Consider the following 25194-nt stretch of genomic DNA (forward strand, 5'->3'; position numbering starts at 1 on the left):
ATGGCAGGTTTCAATAGTCAAAGATGGTCACCAAAGGGTATGACCGCCCTCGTCACTGGTGGAACCAAGGGCATAGGGTAATTTAGCTACATATATCTTCTATCTAGCTTCATTATTTATTGATTCCAAATTTAAAGTTGACTAATTGTTTCATGCACGTTTGTCTGTAGATTTGCCATTGTAGAAGAGCTAGCTGGCCGGACTTGGAGCGACTGTACATACATGTGCTCGTAACCAGGCATAGATCGACGAGAGGGTTTGAGAATGGAAGAACAAGGGTTTCAAAGTGACTGGTTCAGTTTGCGACCTCACCTCTAAATCTGAAAGAGAGGAGCTCATTAAGGCGGTCTCGACTCTCGTCTGTTTTTGATGGCAAGCTTATATAACATTCTTGTAAGTTCATCACTACTTATTCACTATCTCTTTTTCTCTATATTTTCTTAAATCAAGTGTGCATGGAATTGATTAACTAATTACGCTGCTTTATGTGTGTACAGGTAAATAATGCAGCTACAGTCACACTCAGGAGTACTACAGATTATAGTCTTCGAAGACTTGTCAAGCATGATGAGTACCAACGTAGAATCTCCTTACCATCTTTGCCAACTTCCATATCCTCTCTTGAAGGCCTCTGGAAATGGAAGTATTGTGTTCGTCGCCTCTATCGCCGGTGTTATATCTCTACCTAGACTATCCGCCTTTGCAGCAACGAAGAGTGAGTTATTAATTTCTAGTTTAAATAAAATTATGTAAGTGTTCTAATTATACTTAATCAATTACATGAGCTTAAACAGTTGTTACTATTGCTATATAATAGGTGCTGTAATCCAAATTTCAAAAAATTTGGCGTGTGAGTGGGCAAGAGACAACATCCGAACAAACACTGTAGCACCATGGGCTGTAAACACCGGAGTTAAAGTTGAACATGTAAAAATCCTCTCTATGGCCTAATTAACCTTGATGTTTCTTTACCTTGAAGTTTACACTATCACAATTTTTGTGACAGTGACACACCAGAGTTCTAACATTTTACACTTGATTTTGCATCAGGATGATCATGTTGATGATTTCAGGCGTCTTATAGGTCTAACCCCCATACGTCGTCTTGCAGAACTCAATGAAATTTCATCGCTCGTGACCTTCCTATGCCTCCCTACGGCTTCTTACATCAACGGACAAGTTCTTAGTGTCGACGGAGGATTTACAGTTTGTGGCTTCTAAGAAGCTCCTGAGTCCATGATGGATCTATAAATAGGGGGATCACCACAGCTTATATATATAGCTCGTACATTATCTGTGTCTTAACAAATTTCTTTTGAACAGTCCTTACTGTCTTTATTGATGATTTTTTCCGTGGATAAGAATCAATTCCTCCACTCTGCATGTTACTGATAGTTTCATATATTCGAATCCTAGGCAAATAAAATGCAATGGTACTGTCGCGGACTCGCGGAGAAATGTAAGTCAAGCGTTGATGCGTTGTACAACAACTTCTATGATTTTCTCAATCTCACTTTATACCTTTTTTTGAATCGAAGGAGGTCAACCATTTATTGAAAATAAAGATTACAGCGATACGATGTAAAAAAAAGACATCAATAAGGAAATAAAACAGTACGAAAAGAAAATTACATAAGAAATATAAAAACTTAAAAATGCAAGAGCAGCAACGTCGAGACGTAGCGCTGATTTTACACTACAGATTGCAGCCGTGTAGTGAATTGGGTAGTCGGTGGTCTGACTACCCATGCAATTCCAACACACAAATTGACAAAAGCCAACTTGGCGCCGGAATGAGGAATGAGGGCACTCTTCCACCTAAAGATCGAAGCCGGCCAAAGGTGTCAAAACATGGCCATGTTGGCATACGATCTTTCACGAACAGATACCAAAGACTTGGGTCTCGAATCCAATACCAATAAGGCATAGGAGCCCTAAACCATTTTAGCAAATGAGCAACAGTCCAACAACAATAGTGGGACGCAGCCCAAACCCAACTCCCTCCTGGATCCGGATCCCTTTGCAAATCCCACCTGGATCCCAGATTCGATTCCTTCTAACGCTGAGAGCAGACGAGTTGAGGCCGCCAACCACAAACCCATGGACACGAACCACCAGGCCGGCACCAACAACACCACAAAATCGCGAACCCCTACAACCACCACCGTGAGGATCCAAAACAAAATCGATGCCCGGATCCCTCATTCCCCAACACTCTCCCCAATGCGCTGCCGTCCAATCGAGTCCAATGACCGGAGCAACATACGCGCTCCATTGTCCCGCCTTTGGAATCCACATGATGTCCGTCGGAAACCAAAGAAAAGCACCACTAAAGGAAGTTGTCGAAGCCCAGTCCCTGGATGAGAACTCCTTCGACAAACTTCCTTGAATTTGCAAACGGCCGCCATCGCCAAGCACACCGGCCATCACCGCCACTTTGGGACGGGATGAAAAGAAGAAAGAACAGGCCGAAGCCCGTGAGAGGCTCCATGAGATGGAGCAGGTACAGGGACGACGAAGGGACGCCGTTTCCCAAACCCTAGCAGAGCTAGGTCGTGTGAGGTTTAAAGTTTTTAACCCAACTAATAATCTCACTTTATACCTGATTGTATGCATATATTTCAAATACAAAGACGAGTTGAATTAGTTTAAAGTCCGGATTAACCACTTAATTTGTACGTGATACAATAATATATACCTAATGATTTCAAAGATGGTAACTAGACAAATTCCTATATTCAACATAGTTAATACGGGCCTGCTATCATACACTGTCACGCCCCGAATTTTGAATAACCAATTCAAATCCGAAACATGAATAAACAATTAATACAAATAACGTTCTGAATTTTTTTCTCACAAACAAACACACCACTCGCCACTCAACACAAAAACTCGAAACCCTCGAGTTAATTATTACAATTCACTCTTACAAAGTAAAATTGCAAAGCTCTAAATGAGCATAACAAACCTCACAATATAATGCTGTAATTCACATAACACTACTCTAAGCAGCCCGATCACCGTCCTGGTTCTCCTGACCTGTAAGATTTCCCGCTACACAATTTGAATAGTGTACCGGGAGTTGCAACAACACAAAACCCGGTAAGCTTTTTACAGCCAGTATGAGTAAACAAGAAAGAACTGTTGATTTTAAATTACAATTCTTATAACTCAACAATACAACCAACAATCTCAACATCCACGACGCAAACGTCAAACCCATTCAATATCACCACTTTGGTCTTATCACACAACACTATCACCATTTTTGGTCCTATCTCACAACACTATCACCACTTTGGTCCCATCCCATAACACGTTAGAGCTCTAACTGCCTCGTTACCTCTGACACCTTGGCCTAGGGTCAAGCAACGGCAAAAATACTTCGGTTAACACTATAACCGTCGCGCTTTGGACATCCCCGTCCTCAGCACCATATACTTCGGTTAATAATAAACCGTCGCGCTTTGGACATCCCCGTCCTCAGCACACAACTTCGGTTAATAATAAACCGTCGCACCTTGGACATCCCCGTCCTCAGTACACAAACACTCCGGTTATCCTTAACCGTCGAACTTCGGAGACCTCATCCTCAGAATCCTACATTCTCTAACTCTATACATCCTCCAATGTAAATCATGAATATTAACAAGAACTCATCAATCATGTTCATCACATATAAATATGGTAAGTTACATGTCAATTCATGATAATTTAATCATCCCAATTCCACACTCTTCAATGTCACACCATTCACATATAATCACGTAAATATATATATACGTAATTATCCGCTCAGGGATAATCACTAATACCAACTATAGTTCACATGCAATAAACCGAGAAATTCATTTGTATAGTAAAAATCATTTTACTTACCCATGGACCGTAGTTGATCAAGTCCATATGATTTTAAAACAAATATTTATTTCATAAATATTTTCACGCAATTACGACAAAATAAGGTAATTAAATTTATTTGGTTCGTAATATGAACCACGTGAGGTTTACTCACCTCTAAATTCCCGCTGCGTCTTCTTAACAGCTCAAAATACACTTTCACGAATCGTCCGCCAAATCAAACCGTCGATCACCTAATCAGACATGACCTTAACTTAGCCAATAACTCAAAAACATAATCAAACGACAATCCAACGGTCGGATCGAAATTAAATGATGATCCAACGGTCGGATCCTCACAGATCGCCTTTAGGATCATCCTCCAAAAATCATCACGAAGATCCAACGGTCAGATCTTGCTGAATCGTCCTTACTAACATCTCCGCTAATTTATACGAAAATTCAACGGACGGATTCTCACGAATCGCCTCCTAGTCACTGTTTAGCAATTATACGAAGATCCAACGGTCGGATCTTCGCCCATGACCACACAAAGCCACTGGGACAGTCATAAGATCAACATATCAAAACTACAAGTCCATCGGACGGTCCGATCTTCACATATCACAAATCGAACGATCGAAATCGATCGAAATCGTAAAATTCATAACTTAATCATATGATATCCAAAAATTGTGTATAATATATCAAAATGATCGTATTGAAATATAGAATCTGAAAATGTACAGAAACCATATTTTTGATCCCCGGAGGTGGCCGGAAAGGGCCGCCGGAGTTAGTGGCAGAGCCGCCGCCGACCACCACCAATGGTGTCGGGGCCGGGCTTCTCTTCTTCCTCTCATCATGCTTGACAACTTTCATAACTAGCACGAAGTCTGAAAATGACCGGAAGGAATAGAAATTACCTCAAACCAGTCGGTTGGCCGGAAAAACCCAGAAACCGGCGAGCTCCTAGTTCGACGTAAAAACTGCAACTTCAGGCCTCGATACCTTCTGGAAAGTTGTTCAGATCCTCACTCTGAGTTCACCAGTTCAAGAAACACTCAAAACAACGTCCTGTAGCGCGAGATATATTGCTCGAAGCTTCGGTTTTCGATTTGATCGGGTCTGGCTTCCAGCCGCCACCACGAGTAGCGCCGCCGTGCAAGGCCACTTCTGGGAGCTTCAGGACGTTGAGGCGAGCTTGTGGATGGAGTTTGGTGAGGAGTGGTGACTGGTAGCTTGAGATATCAAGCTTGAAATCAAAACGGGGGTAAACCGGCCTTGTGCTCCACCGCCGTGTACGGCCCACGAGACGGCGAAAGGCTGTTACCGGCAGCTGCGAAAGGAGGAGGCGAAGGCGTGGGACGTGGTCTGGGGTCGATCGATGGCCTGTGGAGCGAGAAAAATCTTGGAGAAATTTGCTCTGTTCTTTGGGTTGTTTTCGGACGTGAGAACGGGAGAGAGTGGAATTTCTTTTCCTCTTTTTTTTTTTCTCTTCTGTGCTTGCTTACCACCTTCCAACAATCGCATACAATACTACAAAAGAACTAAAGCAGAAGCACTGTGCTGCCTACCGCCTTCCACCAATTCTCATTCAATATACAAAAGAAGTAAAGCAGAAGCACTGCTTCACTGTTGCTCAACACGCCTCACAGATTTCTTTTCTTTTTTTTTTTAAAAAAGAAATCATCACTACTCTAGTGCCAAAACCAGAAAATTCAATAATTAAGGTAATGGAAAATGAGGTTATTACAATCTACCCCCCTTAAACGAATTTCGTCCCGAAATTCAAGCACCCAATTCCACAAAGAGCTGTGGATACTTCACTCTCATGTCAGACTCTAACTATAGAATCTCCATCTTTTCCAAATCTGTAGTAATCTACAAAGCCTCAGCCCTTTGTATAAAAATACATTCCTATGGCCACTAAATCCTTTCATCACAAACGTAAACTCACAACACAACTGCTCAACATCACTCCACATCAATTACACAAAATCATCACATGGATCATCACATAGATCATCACTTAGATCTTCACAGAGATTATCTCATAGATCCTCACATAGATCTTCACCCTGTACTGGCATACAAGCACAGTAAAAACTCCCACAAAGCGTTTCGCTACTCAATTAGCATCACTCAAAACAAATCATCCCCAAAAGCACGCCAATAAAATATGTCACCCAGTGACGATGACTTGGGCTTGCTCAATCCTTGGGCTAAGCATTAGGGCTGGCCAATTGGGCCGAAGAAACCGAACCATTCACATTTCGAACCGGCCCGAACCAATTTGGGTTTAACATTTGGGCCTACCATTCGGGCCGAACAATTGGGCTTAACATTTGGGCCTACCAATCGGCCCACCGACTTCCAGCTCGGCTACGGTATGAAATTGTACATACCGTAGGTATACCGTATATATGTATGCATACCGTACAGACCGTATATACGTATGCATATCGTACAACTGTATATACGTATGCATACCGTACAGACCATATATATGTATGTATACCGTACATACCGTATATACGTCCGTATATCAAGCATATACGAGATCCAAAAATATTTGTAAGAGGTAAGGTTCGAACTCCCGACCTCGAACACGAAGGTTTTGCTCCCAACCACTGAAGCAAGAGCTGCCTTCATTAATATATGCTCACGTGTTATATTTATTATGTCATAAGCGACATAAATAAAATAACAGGGAAGGCAAGGTTCGAAACCTCAACCTGCCGCACGAAACCTTTTTCCCCCAACCACTGGAGCACAAGCTGTGCTTAATATAATGTGTACAAATGTTATACTTATTATGTCATAAGCGAACATAATAAAAATAAACGAGAGGCAAGGTTCGAACCTCTGACCTCTTGTACAAGAGCCTTGCTCTTCAACCACTAGAGCACCAGCTGCTCTCGTTACTATCCATGCAACTTCTTTTATTTATTCTATCATAAGCGATAGAATAACAACAAACTGTCGGTACACTCCACGTGCCACGACACGTCTCTTCCGTGATTTACGGAAAGCAAATCACTTTCGGCTAAAGCTGTCTGCCACAGCGTCTCGAGGTTCGGCCTGTCCCCTTACACGCTCTCCACGCGCCAACAACTTTTCCGGGTTTTCGGATGACTTTAATTCAACGCGTAGATTGAATCTCAGAGATCGTCCATCCAACGGTGGAGATCTGCTCACCTCGTTCTATAAATAGGTGCATCCTGGAGAAAAACTGTTCACACCAAAGAAAAGAATTTTTTCCCCAGCCATTCTCTCTCAAACTCTGCAGTCTTCCTCTCGAAACTCAAATCCTTTCTTCATCAATTTCAATCCTTCTCTTCTGATCTTCTCTCCCATTTGAAGATTCGATTTCATCTTTCCTCTGAGAATCCCAGATCTCCAATCACCAGTTCAACAACTCCAATCCTTCTAACAAAATCTCCCTCAAACACTAAACCATGTATTCCTCGATATTCACATCCTCTCACCTCATGACCCGAGAGCCACGAACTCTGCAACTAATGGAGCTCCAAACCCCGCAACAAATGGAACCACAACAACAGCAACCAACAGAGGAGGGAGGAAACACCCAAGCAGCTGGAAGTAGTGCCAACATGGATTTCTGGCGAAGCCGTACCAGATGGATTCCTACTCCAGAACAAATAAGAATCCTCAAGGATCTTTACTACGTCAAGGGATTTAAGTGCCCATCTATAGAGCACATTCACGAGATCTGCCTCCAGCTGAACCAGTATGGACATGTTGAGGGTAAGAACATTTACTTTTGGTTCCAGAACGTCAGGGCTCGAGAGAAGCAGATGAATAGGTGTAATCAGGCTGCTCCAGTGCCCATGGGAACTAGTTCTCTTGGTACTGGTGGATCCATCGATCTCAATTTTGGGTCCACTGGTTCTACTGGTGCTGGTGGATCCATCGACATCAATTTTGGGCCAGCTGGTGGATCCATCGACATCAATTTTGGGTCCACTAGTTCTACTGATGATGGTAGATCCATTGATCTCAACTTTGGTTCCACCTATTCTACTGGTAATGAAGGATTTCTTGATTTAAATTTTGTTTCATAATCTTCCTCACACTTCAACACTAATACCAGTACAACTCTTTTGGCACAACAGGAGGACAAACATCCCTACAACAACGAGGAGGAGATCACCAGGAGGTTCAAACTCTTCCTCTGTTCCCCGTGCACGGCGAGGACGTCTTTGGTAACCTGAAGACTACTTCCGAGGAAGGTAGCGCATTTGGTTACTATTCTGGTGGCTCAGGCGGTTACCACAGTGGCTCAAACGTTTCTCTTGAGCTCAGCCTCAACCCATCCGGAGCTGCTGACTAGGCTTAGTATAGAATAGTCCTCGTTTCCCTTTTTGTAATATAAAATCAATAAGATTGTGTGCATGTTTTCTTTTCTTTTTGTTTAACCAACAACAACACCAAGGATCGAACCTTGGTCACTCAATACTCTTTTCAAAAACCATCGAGAACTCTGCTGCACACATCTTTCATAATGATGCAATAAAAACAATCACTCAAAACCTAGCAATCAATTAAGTCACACAGAGGTCAAGCTAGTATCCTCTGAGTCAAACCAAACACAATAATTTCGTCGCTAGAATTAGGGATTAATAAAGCTAAACACTTCCCATTCAGAAACACCTATAGAGCACCAAACTTAACACCTCTTATGCTCGTGATCCTTAGAACTAGAACACTAACATATCCTTCACTGGGCAGGAAAGTACATGTCTCAAAAGAATGCTACAAATTCGCTCCAAGTCATTATCGATAATTCATATCCTTAGTACCAAATCTAATCATGGTCATGTTTCACCTTAAAGAAGGAACATAGCCACATTCTTCTTCTTTCTCAATACAGTACCATCATGGAAAAATACTAGCTCTAATGAATCTCTACTCAAGTAAACTCTCACCTTGAACCTTCAACTCCTTAAGTTCAGTTTCATCCAATAAAGCGACATTAATATAGGTATCTAACCTGGTATCACCTCGATAACAAACTCCACCACCCTCCTTATAGATAACCTAAGTATCTCCAAATTACCTCACTACACTCAAAAATTTATATCAATCTCTTCCCAAACCACAGAGTCAAGAATCCTGTTCAATGGCTAACACCCTAACCAAGGTGAGTTCTATCAAATGGTTACATCACACAACTACCACTAAAGCACTACAAGCACTGCCATAAAAACTGTTATAAAATAAACACTACTGGCACCACCACAAGGCTGCCATATGCACAAGTCTGCTATAGACATCAGGGAAAAACCCATACTTTTACTCATAACTTTTCCTTCTAAAAGTTCATCACGTAGTGTATATAAAATCACCACACAACCTTCTTAGTCTACACTAAGAATTCAATCTCACACAAGGTCAGCATAATTGCCTCAGAGTCACTTTAATCACGTATCACATGTCAATTACCAAAACTCCACTAAGACGTCTCTTTATAAAACAAGATATCTAATCCTTGATACGTACACCCCATCTAAACATCTGTACGTCCAACTTAAGAAGACAAAATTTATAACAATTCATACTCGTATCCACACTAGGTACGTGCATAGGTCAACATCATGCCTTCAACCAAACACTTCAACATCCAAAAGGACCTCACTTCCATAAAACAAATCTCACCGACTCATCAGAGTTAAATCTAGAGGTCTCTATTCCTCGAAGATTACAACCTGCGGAAACTAAACTTATTCTAATACGAACTTAGAAGACAACTCTACCGTCCTACAGACATACACGCTGTCTAGACCCCATACTAAGACATACCCAATGATTATACCAGTACCGAAGAGTATATGATGGGGATCCGCTGCAGACGGGCCATCACTCGGGGAGTACTGATTATCACCAAATATGTACCTTACGCTCTGATACCAAACTGTCACGCCCCGAATTTTGAATAACCAATTCAAATCCGAAACATGAATAAACAATTAATACAAATAACGTTCTGAATTTTTTTCTCACAAACAAACACACCACTCGCCACTCAACACAAAAACTCGAAACCCTCGAGTTAATTATTACAATTCACTCTTACAAAGTAAAATTGCAAAGCTCTAAATGAGCATAACAAACCTCACAATATAATGCTGTAATTCACATAACACTACTCTAAGCAGCCCGATCACCGTCCTGGTTCTCCTGACCTGTAAGATTTCCCGCTACACAATTTGAATAGTGTACCGGGAGTTGCAACAACACAAAACCCGGTAAGCTTTTTACAGCCAGTATGAGTAAACAAGAAAGAACTGTTGATTTTAAATTACAATTCTTATAACTCAACAATACAACCAACAATCTCAACATCCACGACGCAAACGTCAAACCCATTCAATATCACCACTTTGGTCTTATCACACAACACTATCACCATTTTTGGTCCTATCTCACAACACTATCACCACTTTGGTCCCATCCCATAACACGTTAGAGCTCTAACTGCCTCGTTACCTCTGACACCTTGGCCTAGGGTCAAGCAACGGCAAAAATACTTCGGTTAACACTATAACCGTCGCGCTTTGGACATCCCCGTCCTCAGCACCATATACTTCGGTTAATAATAAACCGTCGCGCTTTGGACATCCCCGTCCTCAGCACACAACTTCGGTTAATAATAAACCGTCGCACCTTGGACATCCCCGTCCTCAGTACACAAACACTCCGGTTATCCTTAACCGTCGAACTTCGGAGACCTCATCCTCAGAATCCTACATTCTCTAACTCTATACATCCTCCAATGTAAATCATGAATATTAACAAGAACTCATCAATCATGTTCATCACATATAAATATGGTAAGTTACATGTCAATTCATGATAATTTAATCATCCCAATTCCACACTCTTCAATGTCACACCATTCACATATAATCACGTAAATATATATATACGTAATTATCCGCTCAGGGATAATCACTAATACCAACTATAGTTCACATGCAATAAACCGAGAAATTCATTTGTATAGTAAAAATCATTTTACTTACCCATGGACCGTAGTTGATCAAGTCCATATGATTTTAAAACAAATATTTATTTCATAAATATTTTCACGCAATTACGACAAAATAAGGTAATTAAATTTATTTGGTTCGTAATATGAACCACGTGAGGTTTACTCACCTCTAAATTCCCGCTGCGTCTTCTTAACAGCTCAAAATACACTTTCACGAATCGTCCGCCAAATCAAACCGTCGATCACCTAATCAGACATGACCTTAACTTAGCCAATAACTCAAAAACATAATCAAACGACAATCCAACGGTCGGATCGAAATTAAATGATGATCCAACGGTCGGATCCTCACAGATCGCCTTTAGGATCATCCTCCAAAAATCATCACGAAGATCCAACGGTCAGATCTTGCTGAATCGTCCTTACTAACATCTCCGCTAATTTATACGAAAATTCAACGGACGGATTCTCACGAATCGCCTCCTAGTCACTGTTTAGCAATTATACGAAGATCCAACGGTCGGATCTTCGCCCATGACCACACAAAGCCACTGGGACAGTCATAAGATCAACATATCAAAACTACAAGTCCATCGGACGGTCCGATCTTCACATATCACAAATCGAACGATCGAAATCGATCGAAATCGTAAAATTCATAACTTAATCATATGATATCCAAAAATTGTGTATAATATATCAAAATGATCGTATTGAAATATAGAATCTGAAAATGTACAGAAACCATATTTTTGATCCCCGGAGGTGGCCGGAAAGGGCCGCCGGAGTTAGTGGCAGAGCCGCCGCCGACCACCACCAATGGTGTCGGGGCCGGGCTTCTCTTCTTCCTCTCATCATGCTTGACAACTTTCATAACTAGCACGAAGTCTGAAAATGACCGGAAGGAATAGAAATTACCTCAAACCAGTCGGTTGGCCGGAAAAACCCAGAAACCGGCGAGCTCCTAGTTCGACGTAAAAACTGCAACTTCAGGCCTCGATACCTTCTGGAAAGTTGTTCAGATCCTCACTCTGAGTTCACCAGTTCAAGAAACACTCAAAACAACGTCCTGTAGCGCGAGATATATTGCTCGAAGCTTCGGTTTTCGATTTGATCGGGTCTGGCTTCCAGCCGCCACCACGAGTAGCGCCGCCGTGCAAGGCCACTTCTGGGAGCTTCAGGACGTTGAGGCGAGCTTGTGGATGGAGTTTGGTGAGGAGTGGTGACTGGTAGCTTGAGATATCAAGCTTGAAATCAAAACGGGGGTAAACCGGCCTTGTGCTCCACCGCCGTGTACGGCCCACGAGACGGCGAAAGGCTGTTACCGGCAGCTGCGAAAGGAGGAGGCGAAGGCGTGGGACGTGGTCTGGGGTCGATCGATGGCCTGTGGAGCGAGAAAAATCTTGGAGAAATTTGCTCTGTTCTTTGGGTTGTTTTCGGACGTGAGAACGGGAGAGAGTGGAATTTCTTTTCCTCTTTTTTTTTTCTCTTCTGTGCTTGCTTACCACCTTCCAACAATCGCATACAATACTACAAAAGAACTAAAGCAGAAGCACTGTGCTGCCTACCGCCTTCCACCAATTCTCATTCAATATACAAAAGAAGTAAAGCAGAAGCACTGCTTCACTGTTGCTCAACACGCCTCACAGATTTCTTTTCTTTTTTTTTTTAAAAAAGAAATCATCACTACTCTAGTGCCAAAACCAGAAAATTCAATAATTAAGGTAATGGAAAATGAGGTTATTACATACACAGTTAGTAATATTTGGGACGGGAATTAAACGTTAAAAATACGTAAGTGAATAATTCGGTAAATTTTAGTGAAAAATATTTTAAAAAATTTGACCATAAAATACGGAAACGGCAAATTATAAAATTCGATACGTACTTGTTTAAAATAAAATGTAATGAAAAATATAGACGTAAAATACGGATGGATATGTGTCATTTCTAGTACTTATATATAGTTTTTTGAGATAAAGAGCTCATAAATTAATATGGCTCTAGTTCATTGATATATGTAGACTACTCTATTCAGACATTGATAGCTTTTACAGTAGTTTATGCTAACAAAATCTACTCGTCCAGTAGTCAATCTATTCTATTAGACTCTAGACGCCAAACACGCCATTGTAGTACGCTAAATCCAGATACTTTTACAAAGGCTACTAGAGAAGCTTCTACTAGCATAGACAAACAATCTAACTAAAACAACTAGGCTAAAAACCTAAAGCCCAAAACTTGAGACCAAGCCCAAAAGCTGAGTCCCAAGCCCAGGCCCAGGCAAAACCCGAGCTAGCAGAAGGATGAAGATCCTGCACCTCCTGCTGATCCAATGCCGCCACCGTCACCAAGCTTTTCTAGCGACCTGCCTTTCCAACACCCCGACGAGGCCGGATTCAAGGAATAGTTTTGTTGCCTCCCTTTTGCAACACGACCGGCAGAGAAGATCACCTATCACACCAAACCAATGCGCCTCCAATAAGCTGCAGCACCACCAGCTGATCCTCTTGCCTTAGCGCCGCCGCCTTCAACCAGCACCTAACGATCACACAAACCTCTGCCTCACCACCTGCGGTCGACACCACTCGACCCAGAAACAGCGACCCCGAGAAATAGATCTCCTCGCAACTCTGTAAGACCCACTGGACCCAGACAAGACCCACTCCTCCAGCAAGACACCCGATGACCGTCGTCGCTGAACATAACGGACAAGGAGGCATCGTTGCTGGACTCGAAAACCTAGGGTTTAGGTTTCGGCTCTTGCGTTTAGTACTTAGATATAATTATATGACCTCTAAAACATAAATTTTGAAGAATCAAGGTGATCATAGCTTTTTTCAAGTATTACCATTTTGATATTCAAAACTTCAACATAAGTTATTTAATAAATGAAAAGTGTAAATAATAACTTTTGGAATGTATTTCAACTTTCTGTAACTAATATATTTTGTTTATTCCTGTCAGTAGCGGAGAATTTTTTTTCGCAAGATTTTTCTCTCTAGCGTGGGAAAACGCTTAAGGCCGGCGGCGGCTGTGTGCGTGCAGATCAGCCCTGTCCGGTGGCACCCGGACGTCTTCGCTGGCCTCTGGCCTCGCTGACGTGCCACGGTCTGCTGCCGGACGGGATATTGATGCTATTTGCCCAGGAGCTTTCATGGGAGAGAGGTTTCCGCTTGAGGTCGCGGTATGCTGGTTTTGATAGAGTCTCTGACCGTCGTCTCTGAATCACAGTGAGTATTGGTGCTTCGTCGTGGGTTTCCAGGACCGGCGTTAGACGTTTGGCTCGTGGTACGCTGCATCGTCGTTTGGTTTCGTAGTGGTGCGGGCCGGTTTGCTTGGGTCGAGGTGGCGTGGTACCATGGCAGCCTGGCGGTACGAGTCGCGGAGGCTGAGGCAGCATGGGACGTGGCGGTACGGGTCACGGTGGCGGCGAGGACGAGCGGCGGTGCCATCTCCTGATGTGAGGGCGTGCTGACGTTTTGGGCTTGGATCATTCTAGTACTGCTGGACCTTGGGTTACGGTTTTCTTTTGGGCTTTAGGGTTTTTAAGGTTTTTTTTTTTAAATTCCACTAACTCCCTAGTTTGTTCGGGGAAAGTAGTGGGTTTTGGCCCAGTTTAGGCTTGCTTTATTAGTGGGCTTTAGTCTATATTGCTATGGTTTCTTCTTACACCAAGTTAATGAATCTCCTGGAATACCACAATTGAGTGCATTGACGAATGGAGATTCGAACTAGCTAGTTTTCTTAGTGTACGCTGAGATTTGTAGTTGTGTAGGCTCGTAAAATTCAAATGAGCATCATTGTACTAATGGATGGTATAACCTGTATTCCCTTACCTGCTTGACCACTGATTTAGGGTACAAGCATATAGGGTTTATTTGTATGTGTCGTTTTGGCTTTGAGATTAAATGAAATCTCTATTACTCTGTCAAAAAAAAAAAAAAAAAACTTTTGGAATGTTTGTGACTATTAATTGTACAACCTTTAAATTATAAAAGTTTAAAATTTAAAATTAATCTTAAATTTGAAAAAATAAAATAAAAAATAATTTTTTAAATTAATTTTTGGCTTTCTTTTCAATTGAAAATTCGAGAATAATACGTATTCGCGAATAATCGAATTAGACTTAAAAAAAAAAAGGTGAATTTTTCCGAATCTTTGAGAATAATTCAGAAAACGGATTTTTTTTTTAATTTGTTAATTCGCAAATTAAATAACTAGGCTATCTTAATGAGATTTGGAAAAAAGTGTATGGCCTCTACGAGGCTCCCAAAACCTAGCTGCCTTGGCTTGGTGCTTCAACCGTGGAGATTGGCGCCAGTTTCCTTTCTAAGTGGGGGCTCCCTCTCCACACCCGACTGTTGCTTCTAGCCCCTCACCGTTGTTGCTTCTTGGCAACAAAACATCCACGTCTAGATTTGCGTGCTTTCACTAGAATCACATCTTGCCGGAACAATCTTGACTTGGCGAAAATTGCAAGCACGAAGAAAACCATAGATGGCTTGAGACTAAAACAGGGGCTATTAAAATTGCAATCTTGGTAGGCTTTGACAATGAGGAGGATGAGACACTTATGGATCTCGAAGGAGGTGGTCCGTCGAGTGATAACTGGGCAGTCATGGCAGCAGATTTCAACCTCGGCGACGCTAAGAATACTCCGGTTTGGGTTTTGATGAAGGTGACAGAGCGGCTCAGATCGGAAGTTTGGAAGGATTCATCGATGCAGATTGATGCTGGTAAAAGATCGGGTATCTTGATGTTGGTTTGTCGTCGGATCGGGGCTGATTTTGAAGGCCACGAGTGGCTTGACGGACTGGGGCCGGGATTGGAGTGGATTGGAAGCTCTAGCCACTGCATGGTGCTTGCGGGATGAGGCACTCATGGCAGTTTTTCCCTAACCACAACGGCAATATGGTGATGCTGCCAGATTGATGAGGGAGTGCCCAGGAAGAGTTGGGTGCCCAAAGAGATATGGAAGTCTAAACCAATATGGTTGGCCCAAATATGTTAGGGAGTTTTGGGTGCCCAAAATATTTGGGAATGTTTCTTGGATTGGGGCCCACAAATTGATGGGCTCTGGCTCTATGAGATTTTGTATTTGGGATCACGGTGGCTTGACCCTTGTAAATGTTCTAACCCTAATTCTATGGGCAAGGAGAAAATTGAAGTTTTTGCTTTATTTAGATTTAGCCTATTTACTATGTTTTCTTTTCATAGTGCATAGACTCACTTTGGAATAAGTGAGCACTAGTTGTCTAATGAGTGGTATGCCACGTCCTAAACTTGCTTTTAGAGTTGGCAAGAGAATGTATGTATCCGTATCATTCTGGCTTGAGTTGAATGAAAATTTTGTTAATTAAAAAAAAAAAATTTCATGCGAGATTTGTAAGGGGAAAATAGAGAAATTATTAAAGTGTAAGACAATATTTAAGTTAAGTGATTAAAGTAATACTTTTCAGAGTCAAGTGTCCGGGTGACTATTCCTTTCATAGATATTGGACAAATGCCACATGTGGACATCTCCAGGAATCAGAAGGTCCAAGCTCAGGTGCAAGCAGCAGCAGTTAGTTAGAATAGTTAGTTGAATCTTGTAACTAATCGTGCATGCTTAATTTATGAATCCATATTGTAATCTAACTTTCTCACTTTGATATTTCTGTTTACTATATATACCATGCGTTTAGTGCCGCTGTACATTTTCCATTACCATCACTATCTTTTATCAGTTGAAACTTAGAATAACAATTAATGGATCGAGTCGAGTTACGCAGACCTATAGCCTTAAAATTTTTGTATTTGATTGATGTCAATGTCGGTGTACAGCAAGAATTGCTATATAAGCTAGAGCAGCTTTCATAGATTATTCACATCGACATTTTAGTTCACTCTCTCTTTACTTATACTCTTACACAGCTTCATTTCTTAACGACTCGTATATGTGCAGAAGCAAAAACATCAATGGCAGGTTTCAATAGTCAAAGATGGTCTCTGAATGGTATGACCGCCCTCGTCACTGGTGGAACTAAAGGCATAGGGTAATTTAGCTAGCTATCTCTTGTCCCTTCATCATTTCTGTATTTCCAGATTCAAATTTTACTAATATTTCGTGTGTATATCTAATATTCTTATTTTAAATGGTTGCTTGTTTACTTACACATTTGTAATCTGTGGTATTTATTGTAGATTTGCCACTGTAGACGAGCTAGCTGGACTTGGAGCGACTGTACATACATGTGCACGCAACCAAGCACAGCTGGAAGAGAGGGTTAGAGAATGGAAGAACAAGGGTTTCAAAGTGAGCGGTTCAGTTTGCGATATCAACTCGAAATCTGAAAGAGAGGAGCTCATTAAGACCGTCTCCACTATTTTTGACGGCATGCTTAACATCCTAGTAAGTTCATTGCCTTGGTCATTCTTGCCCCATCTGACTTTAAACTCGGCTTATGTAAAATTTAATATCTATGTTCATTTGTCTCGCGATAGGTAAACAATGCCGCAACAGTTACACTCAGAAGTACAACAGAATATACTTTGGAAGATTTTTCGAGTATGATGGGCACCAATGTTGAATCTCCCTACCATCTTTGCCAACTTGCATACCCTTTCCTGAAGGCATCAAGAAATGCAAGTATTGTATTTATCGCCTCCATAGCTGGTGTCATAGCTCTACCTAGACTATCCGCTTATGCAGGATCAAAGAGTGAGTCATTAATTTCTTGATAGAAATTTTAAAAAAAAAAAATTTAAGAAAAACATAATATTGCATGTATATGCTATGACCCCAAGGAAATCCAAAAAAAAAAAAATATCCACCCATGATCCTTTACTAATTTTAATATTAATTGCTAATATACAGGTGCACTGATCCAAATTTCAAAGAATCTGGCATGTGAATGGGCAAGAGACAACATTCGAACAAACACTGTGGCACCATGGGCTGTAAACACTGGCGTTAAAGTTGAAGAAAATGTATATATATCCCTTCAAGCCAACAAATTTTTTGAATTTAACACGGTGTTTTTCTTAGCGGTTGATTTGAATTGATATGATTTTTGGGATATCTAATATTTCAAACGTAATTCATTTCCATGATCAGGATGGTCATCTTGATGATTTCAGACGTCTAATAGGTCGAACTCCCATCGGTCGCATTGCAGAGCCTAATGAAATTTCATCGCTCGTGACCTTCCTTTGCCTCCCTGCTGCTTCTTACATCAATGGACAAGTTGTTAGTGTCGATGGAGGATTTACTGTTTGCGGTTTCTAAGAAGATTGTAGATTATCCATCAAGTCTACAAAATAATAATAATAAGTTCAACAATAATAACTACTTTTCTTTACTATATGGACATTTTATGTAAACAATTTGTTGCTCGTAAGTTGTGACATGTTAGTTAGTAGAGATCATGAGTTCAAATCTCATTCCCTTCAGGTGAAAATAAATAAAATTAAAAAAATCAAAATATATATGCATAGAAAACAAAGTGTAGAAGAAAAAAGTGACATGTTGGTAAGTTATAATTTCCGACATTGTAAAGGTCATGGGTTCGATTCTCATTGACATATGTAAGGGTGGGGTGGGCTGAGGGGGTTTTTTTTTTTTAAAAAAAAAAAAAAAAAAAAAAAAAAAGTGTAGAAGAGTTTGCTAAGAGCTTCTGCACCAAATTGGATAGACACAAAGGTTCTCAAAGAACCTAAAATATGAAATTTCAAGAAAGAAAATATGAAAAGCATAATTTGATCTGTCTTCTTTTTCTTTTCTTTTTTTCCAAAATTCGGATATGACCTATTATATATAGACTCTTGTATAATATCTACCTTCATACTTTTCAATCATTTCATGCCTATCAGAAAAGGTTCTTTTAGTATCATTCTAAAAATCTTCTCTATCTATTAAAAAAAAAAAAAAAAACCTTTCTCTGTCATCTCTCTTACATAAGTTGGTGTTTGTTGACGTTCGCAATTTCATGCCTACCCAATTTTCTTTTGCATATTTGAGAGGTATGGTTAAATGCAAGGCTGTCTCTATAAATTGCTATCAAAAGTCTCTATTTTGAACGTTTACTTTGTCGGAATATATGATTTTGTTAATCATGTATTAGTCGGATGAAAGTTGAATTGTACCTAAAATATTGAGATCTTCAACATGTGAATAGTATGTCAATAAAATAACAAAAACATTGACCCTCCAAAAACAAATAATCAAAGTGAGAATAGAATTCTCCTTCACTCAGTACATAGGAAATTAAAGAAAGGTAAAAAAAATAAAAATTCTCTTGAGAAAACCCTCGAGAAGGAAAACTTGAGAGCGCCGTGGTTAGTCGTGTCTGTCCAGCACCACCTCGACGTTGGCGCTGGCAACTAGCCTCACCATTATATGGTGCATGCGGCCGGACAAGTTGTCTGGATGGTTGACGTGCTTAAAGCTCAAAAGCTGGGTTGGGGAGTGTTTTTTCATCTCTCTCGGTCTCTCTCGGTGGATGGTGACTGCATCTAGGGTGGAATCATGGTTGGGGGCTCCTCATATTATTTCATGACGTTCTCTAGATGCTTATTGTAATCAGAGTTTTAGGCTCAATGTTCTCCATTTGTATTCAGCAATTTTATTAATCAATGCTTGAGGGCAATCGCACTATCCATTTATAAAAATAAAAAAATATTACTAAAAAAATAAAAAATAAAAAAAATTCTCCTTCACTCCTTTTCTATGTAGAAGCTAGCTCACAGGGAAATGCTCATCTGAGCTATCGAATAATCAAATTTAAGGACGGTTTTGGCTTGTGCTTTTAAAACAGTTAGAAACACTCATCGCTTCCTAAACAGTTGCGTTTGACAAAAGTAACTAATAGTGATTTCTGGGGATCTCTATATCTCGATCAGTACAAGCAATTGTTCTGATCTACAAAGAAGAAGCACTTGTTTCTGGAAAGTGTTTTCCACTGCATTTCCAAGCATGCATATTACAATACACGTACTTAACAAAAGCGATACTGTGAAAATACAACTCGTGTAGAAGCATACCAAACATGCCTTAATTATATATCTTGAATAAGAACTCTTATGGTACTGATCATTGATCAAAACTCTACTGTTAAGTTTAATAACAGATCGACAATTAACAGCCTCAATAATTAGAAGGAAACTACACATTAATTAAGCAAATTACGGTATTCACACGTTTGTATTTGAAAGACAAAACAACCTTCCTTGCATGCATGATTTGTGAAGAAGAAGGAGCCAACTAGCCAAGAACTGGAGCTAGAGCCATGTATATATGACTTTACTTCAGCATTGTATGTTCAATTTTTTAAACAAGTTATATAATATGAGATTTTGACCTGCTATATATTTAGTAACAAGAATGGAAGAAACTGAGTACGTACTTGGTAAAATCATGAACTGCATGTTGGCTAAGTTTGTTGGGTCTTTGTTGGCTATTAACAATGGATTAACGCACGTCTTATAGGGGATAACATTATTGGACTTTTCTTTCTTTTGCTTTAGTAAGATTTTTCTTGATGGCAATCTCTCTACCTTGTAATTGTATCTCTCTACCTTGTAATTGTTTACTTCCTCTAAAGTCTATTGGCTTACCAAAAACAATTATTGGATCCTGATTTTTTTGAGTAATCCAAACTTGTCAATATCATTCATAAGTTGACTAATTGGCTTACCAAAAACAATTATTAGATCCTGATTTTTTTGAGTAATCCAAACTTGTCAATATCATTCATAAGTTGACTAATTTGGTAACCAGTGGACAAGACCAACAGTTCACATTAGGGAAATGCAATCCAGCAAGGTGAGCAAAAACAAATCCAAAACTTATTTTTATATAGTACACACAAAATTACAAGGACTTGTCTGCGGACAGCAATTTTTTCTTTTTACTGTTTGCACAAACCTTATTGACCAAGAAATATGGAACTATGAACAAACTAGGGAGTACACAGGTTGTTGATTTGGCAACCTGTATTTTGAGTTTTGAGTATACTAGAAACCGCTAACTGTAAATCCTCCATCAATACTAACAACTTGTCCAGTGATGTATGAAGCAGCAGGAAGGCAGAGGAAAGTCACCAAGGATGAAATTTCATTAGGCTCCGCAACGCGACGGATGGGAGTTCGACCTATTAAGCGTCTAAAGTCAGCAGAATGCTCATCCTGATGCAAAATGAAATTTATCATGTTAGATTGCTCTATCATATTAGTAATAAACTAAAACACAAGGTCATTTTAAAAAAAAGTTGTAGGATTTTGAGGAGCTATTCACATTATCAGGTTTAGCCCCGGTGTTGACAGCCCATGGTGCTACAGTGTTTGCCCGAATACTATCATGTGCCCATTCACAAGCCAAATTCTTCGAAATCTGGATGACAGCGCTTTTTGTTGCCGCGTAGGCAGATAGTCTAGGCAGAGCTTTTATACCGGCGATGGAGGCGATGAATACAATGCTTCCATTGCCTGAGGCCTTCAAGAGAGGATGTGCAAGTTGACAAAGGTGGTAAGGAGATTCGACATTGGTACTCATCATGCTTGAAAAATCTTCCAAAGAATAGTCTGTAGTAGTTCTGAGCGTGACAGTTGCTGCATTATTTACCTGCACATAGCAGCGTTAATCGAAATTAATTACCGGTTTCGGTACCAAGAGTTCAAGCAATAGAAACCATAAAGCCAATTGAAATTGTATGGCTCTGCTTCAGAACAGATTTGAATTGGGTATCATATATCATTTGGTGTTTTTACTTTACTTTAACTGTTAATTAGGTGACCTGTACTTGTGGACAAGTTTCAAGTATATGTCATTACTTTTACCACAAGAAACGAAGCTATCTGGTATACTTGAGCATATTGACAAGACAAGAGTATACCATATTGACAAGACAAGAGGTTGGGCAGACAAAATACCAAAAAATAAATAAATAAATAAAATTTCATCTTAAAGTACCACATAGCAAGGTCAAAAGTCATAGTTATGCTAGGTGATAAGGTGTAGCTATTATGTAGTCACTGATAAAACAGAGAAAGAAGACGAAAAAGGCAATAAACTTACAAGGATGTTAAGCTTTCCATCGAAAACAGAGGAGACAGTCTCCAACAGCTCCTCCCTTTGGGATTTAGAGGTCAGGTCACAAACTGAACTACTCACTTTAAATCCCTTACTCTCCCATTCTTGAATCCTCTCATTAAGCAGGGCTTCGTTACGAGCACAGGTATGTACAGTTGCGCCAAGTCCCGCTAGCTCCTCCACAATTGCAAACCTAATGCATAGCCAACAATAACTTATTTAGTTACTACAGAACAAATATGACTTGGGAAAAAATAACGGAAACAATTTAGAGAGTAGAGAAATGTAATTACCCGATGCCTTTCGTTCCACCAGTGACGAGGGCGGTCTTGCCTTTTAGAGACCATCTTTCACTGTTGAAACCTTTCCCAGCCATGTTTTGCTTCTGCTTCTGCAACTTGAAGATTTTAACAGGCAAAAAACCTAGTATGACAGATTGAGCAGAATCAATTATAACGAAGATGATTCATTGGTCTGTACGAAAGCTGTCAATATATATAGAAAATGTTGAAAGCAAATGTCTGTCCCTCGTTGGGCCAAGTCAAATTTCGTGCTAGTAGTTGGTGGTTGTGAGTGAATATTCAATTGAATTTAACAATATAATGATAAAAGTATATGAAAACACGTCAAGAACTTATACGCTTGACTTTGATATATTCAATTCCGATCAAATCAGAAACTTGGAATCTCGTATACGGAGAGATATAGTAAGGTACTTTGATTCAGGGGTTGTTATCAGTTTGAGATAAAAGAACAATCCGGAAAATTAACGGCACTAAACGCAATCATACTTTACTTTTTGGAGGTGATGCTAGTGAGAATGTGAAACGCATACGCATTAGTATTGGGTACCTTTGACTGCGTATTGGTTGGTGCATTTTTAACAAACACTTGGTGTGCAACCCATCAAAGCAAACCGAGTGAAACCGGAGAGGAAACCCACCACTGGACCTGGTCTGATGAGGACTGGACTTTCAAGAATTAAGCAGCTGCCAAATGTGTATTATGGAACAGTGTTCGTACATACGGAAATGGGGTTTACCAAATTATAAGGCTGGCATTTTGGGCCGAACCAGCTGGAATTCAAACCAAGCCATACCGAGATGGGCCGACTTTATCAGCTAAACGATATTCGGCTCGGCTAGAACCAGCTGGAATTCGAACCGGACCATACCGAGATGGGCCGACTTTATTGGCTTACCGATATTCGGCTAGGCTAAGCCGTATCGATTGAAGGCTTCGGCTCGGCTACGGTATGACGTATTGCATACCATCAGTATACCGTACCGACCGTATGTACGTACATACCGCATAATATGCAAAAACATACAAACCTTGGTAAGAGGCAGGGTTCAAACCCCTTACCTCATACACGAGAGCCTTGCTCCCCAACCACTGGAGCACGACCAGCTCTCAATATATTATATACAAAGTTTATATTTATTACATGTTAGGCGGTAGAATTAAAACAAAACACCAGAACCCTCTTTTACTTTCTATTTCTCTTTCTTTCTTTTCTAGCCGTCTTCTTCGACTCATCAGTTCATCCTCATCGAAAAACCATTTTTTTAATTTCTTCAATTCTTTTCTCTTCCTCCTCTTTCATCAAGTTCTTTCATCCCCCTCATCTTTCTTGTCTTTCATTCATCTTCTTCCATTTCTCCAATTATCCATCATCTCATTCATCTGTATCGTCAAATCCACATCATCAGATCTACATAACCTCCTTCATCACATCTGCATTCGATTCAAATCTGGCTATTTTCTTCGAATTCTCGCCGACGTCGTTAAACCGAAACTCCAGCCGAAGCAAGCCGAAATCTCAGTATACCGATCCCTCGGTAACCGACGGAGACAGTACGGATGTGGTTTCAGATTTTGGAATACCGACCAACATCGGTCGGTAGCCGGTTGACGGATTTATTAGTCGATTTTCAACCGAATCCAGCCCTACCAAATTATCACTATAATGTTGATATACATAATACATAGTCTAGCTTTGGTCAAGAGGCCTCAAGTTTGCAACAAAGAAGCATTGATATAGACACGGCGCGATATGAGACAAAAATAGAAAAATCTTAAATGATTAAGAAGCGATACATTATTGACCCAATAATGAATTTTATATTTAGTATTTAAAAATGAATTTAAATATTAAAACAAATATCTTCCAAACCACAAAATATTACAGAGCAGTTAAGAGATTCAAAACCCTATTCTCCTTTCTCCTTTTTATAATGTTGTTTAAGTCTGATAGTTTAGAGTTAGTATTTTATATTGCAACTATAGAGTAAAACTTTTATAAATGAATAATATTGGGATTATGAATATTTATTACTTTAAAGAGAGTTCTATGTTATTTGTAGTTGAATTAGATAACATAGTCTAATCCTTCCCAAAATAGAGAGACAAAAAAAAAATTGCTCTTACTTAGAACGTGTAAAAAAAAAACAATATGATAACTCTCCCCCGTGGAACCCTAGCAGCGCCGACTGGAGGCGCAGAGCATGAAGACGGCGGTCCTTGCTGCCCTCATATAGCGCGCCAGACTCGCTCCGGCGTCAGCTTTCTCCCTACGGTCTTTTTATGGCCGGTCTTGGCTTCGATTCTAATCGGACGTATCCAATTTCTTACTGCAGATCCGATTCTGAGGGAGAAGGATTTAGCTGATGAGTGCTTGACCTTTTGGGATGACGGTGGTGGGACGACATATGCTATTTCGGTGTGGCATCCCGACAATTTGGCTAGACAGCGGAGTGTTGATGTTGGTGGAATCGATATGTATATCCCTGGTTTTGATTCCTCGACTGCCGAGCTTAGGTTGCGACTGTCGGGTCGTGGTGGCAAAGACGACCTAGTTTGGATGGAAACCTAGCTGAGGAAGAAATTAAAGCAGTGTGGAAGAGCGTCGGCGTTGCAGGAGGAACCTGGCTGAGGATGGCCGTTAAGATGAGTGGCGGCGCTAGACTAGGTGCCGAGGCTGATTTCGGGTTGTTAAAAGGATGGGTGCCCAGAGCATTTGGGCAGCCCAATTTCTATAGAAGGTCAAAGGGTGTATTTTATGCCTGGGATATATTATCACATTTGGGCTCTCCTGTAATGCACCTGGCTGCAATGATTATGAGATTGTTGGAGAGAAACGTTGAGCAACCAAAGAGGAAGAGCGGCCATATTGTGGGTAATTTGAATGAGTTGCCTTATGGTACGGCGGGGACGAGCAAGACTACGAAAAATGATACTGACTTAGGCGAGAAGACTACAA

The 25194-nt window shown here is 40.5% G+C and overlaps 3 protein-coding genes and 1 pseudogene across 5 annotated transcripts; 3 read left to right on the plus strand and 1 right to left on the minus strand.

Moving 5' to 3' along the window:
* On the plus strand, positions 1 to 1375 carry LOC133723946 (tropinone reductase homolog At2g29340-like; annotated as a pseudogene).
* A 6215-nt stretch (positions 1376 to 7590) lies between these two features.
* On the plus strand, positions 7591 to 8426 carry LOC133720235 (uncharacterized). Its single transcript, XM_062146444.1, has 2 exons — positions 7591 to 7893; positions 7983 to 8426. The coding sequence occupies exons 1-2, from the start codon at positions 7665 to 7667 to the stop codon at positions 8198 to 8200; spliced, it is 447 nt and encodes a 148-aa protein (XP_062002428.1). The 5' UTR covers positions 7591 to 7664; the 3' UTR covers positions 8201 to 8426.
* Positions 8427 to 16612: 8186 nt separating this feature from the next.
* On the plus strand, positions 16613 to 18131 carry LOC133723792 (tropinone reductase homolog). Of its 3 annotated transcripts, XM_062150658.1 has the most exons (6): positions 16613 to 16626; positions 16840 to 16899; positions 17048 to 17255; positions 17348 to 17564; positions 17721 to 17821; positions 17961 to 18131. In XM_062150658.1, exons 1-6 carry the CDS (start codon positions 16613 to 16615, stop codon positions 18129 to 18131), a joined length of 771 nt encoding a protein of 256 aa, XP_062006642.1. The 3 variants fall into 3 exon arrangements, with proteins under 3 accessions (XP_062006642.1, XP_062006640.1, XP_062006641.1); XM_062150656.1 differs by lacking the exon at positions 16613 to 16626 and having other exon boundaries at positions 16823 to 16899; positions 17721 to 17833; XM_062150657.1 differs by lacking the exon at positions 16613 to 16626 and having other exon boundaries at positions 16823 to 16899.
* A 2536-nt stretch (positions 18132 to 20667) lies between these two features.
* Positions 20668 to 22467, minus strand: LOC133721580 (tropinone reductase homolog). The gene is made up of 4 exons (XM_062148235.1): positions 22226 to 22467; positions 21918 to 22125; positions 21138 to 21464; positions 20668 to 21028 (listed from the first exon to the last, which is right to left on the minus strand). The coding sequence occupies exons 1-4, from the start codon at positions 22306 to 22308 to the stop codon at positions 20858 to 20860; spliced, it is 789 nt and encodes a 262-aa protein (XP_062004219.1). The 5' UTR covers positions 22309 to 22467; the 3' UTR covers positions 20668 to 20857.
* Between the last annotated feature and the right edge of the window lie 2727 nt (positions 22468 to 25194).

Source organism: Rosa rugosa, chromosome 7 (genome assembly GCF_958449725.1).
Source record: "Rosa rugosa chromosome 7, drRosRugo1.1, whole genome shotgun sequence".
In the NCBI taxonomy this organism is placed as follows: Eukaryota; Viridiplantae; Streptophyta; class Magnoliopsida; order Rosales; family Rosaceae; genus Rosa; species Rosa rugosa.

What these genes read in the sequence shown, in the direction of transcription:
- LOC133720235 (XM_062146444.1), top strand. Translation starts at nt 7,665, where the DNA reads ATGAATAGGTGTAATCAGGCTGCTCCAGTGCCCATGGGAACTAGTTCT. An exon ending in TGGTTCCACCTATTCTACTG is followed by an intron (nt 7,894 to 7,982) that starts GTAATGAAGGAT and finishes TTGGCACAACAG; the next exon opens with GAGGACAAACATCCCTACAA.
- LOC133723792 (XM_062150656.1), top strand. Translation starts at nt 16,823, where the DNA reads ATGGCAGGTTTCAATAGTCAAAGATGGTCTCTGAATGGTATGACCGCC. An exon ending in GGTGGAACTAAAGGCATAGG is followed by an intron (nt 16,900 to 17,047) that starts GTAATTTAGCTA and finishes TATTTATTGTAG; the next exon opens with ATTTGCCACTGTAGACGAGC. An exon ending in ACGGCATGCTTAACATCCTA is followed by an intron (nt 17,256 to 17,347) that starts GTAAGTTCATTG and finishes GTCTCGCGATAG; the next exon opens with GTAAACAATGCCGCAACAGT.
- LOC133721580 (XM_062148235.1), bottom strand. Translation starts at nt 22,308, where the DNA reads ATGGCTGGGAAAGGTTTCAACAGTGAAAGATGGTCTCTAAAAGGCAAG. An exon ending in GGTGGAACGAAAGGCATCGG is followed by an intron (nt 22,126 to 22,225) that starts GTAATTACATTT and finishes GCTATGCATTAG; the next exon opens with GTTTGCAATTGTGGAGGAGC. An exon ending in ATGGAAAGCTTAACATCCTT is followed by an intron (nt 21,465 to 21,917) that starts GTAAGTTTATTG and finishes TGCTATGTGCAG; the next exon opens with GTAAATAATGCAGCAACTGT.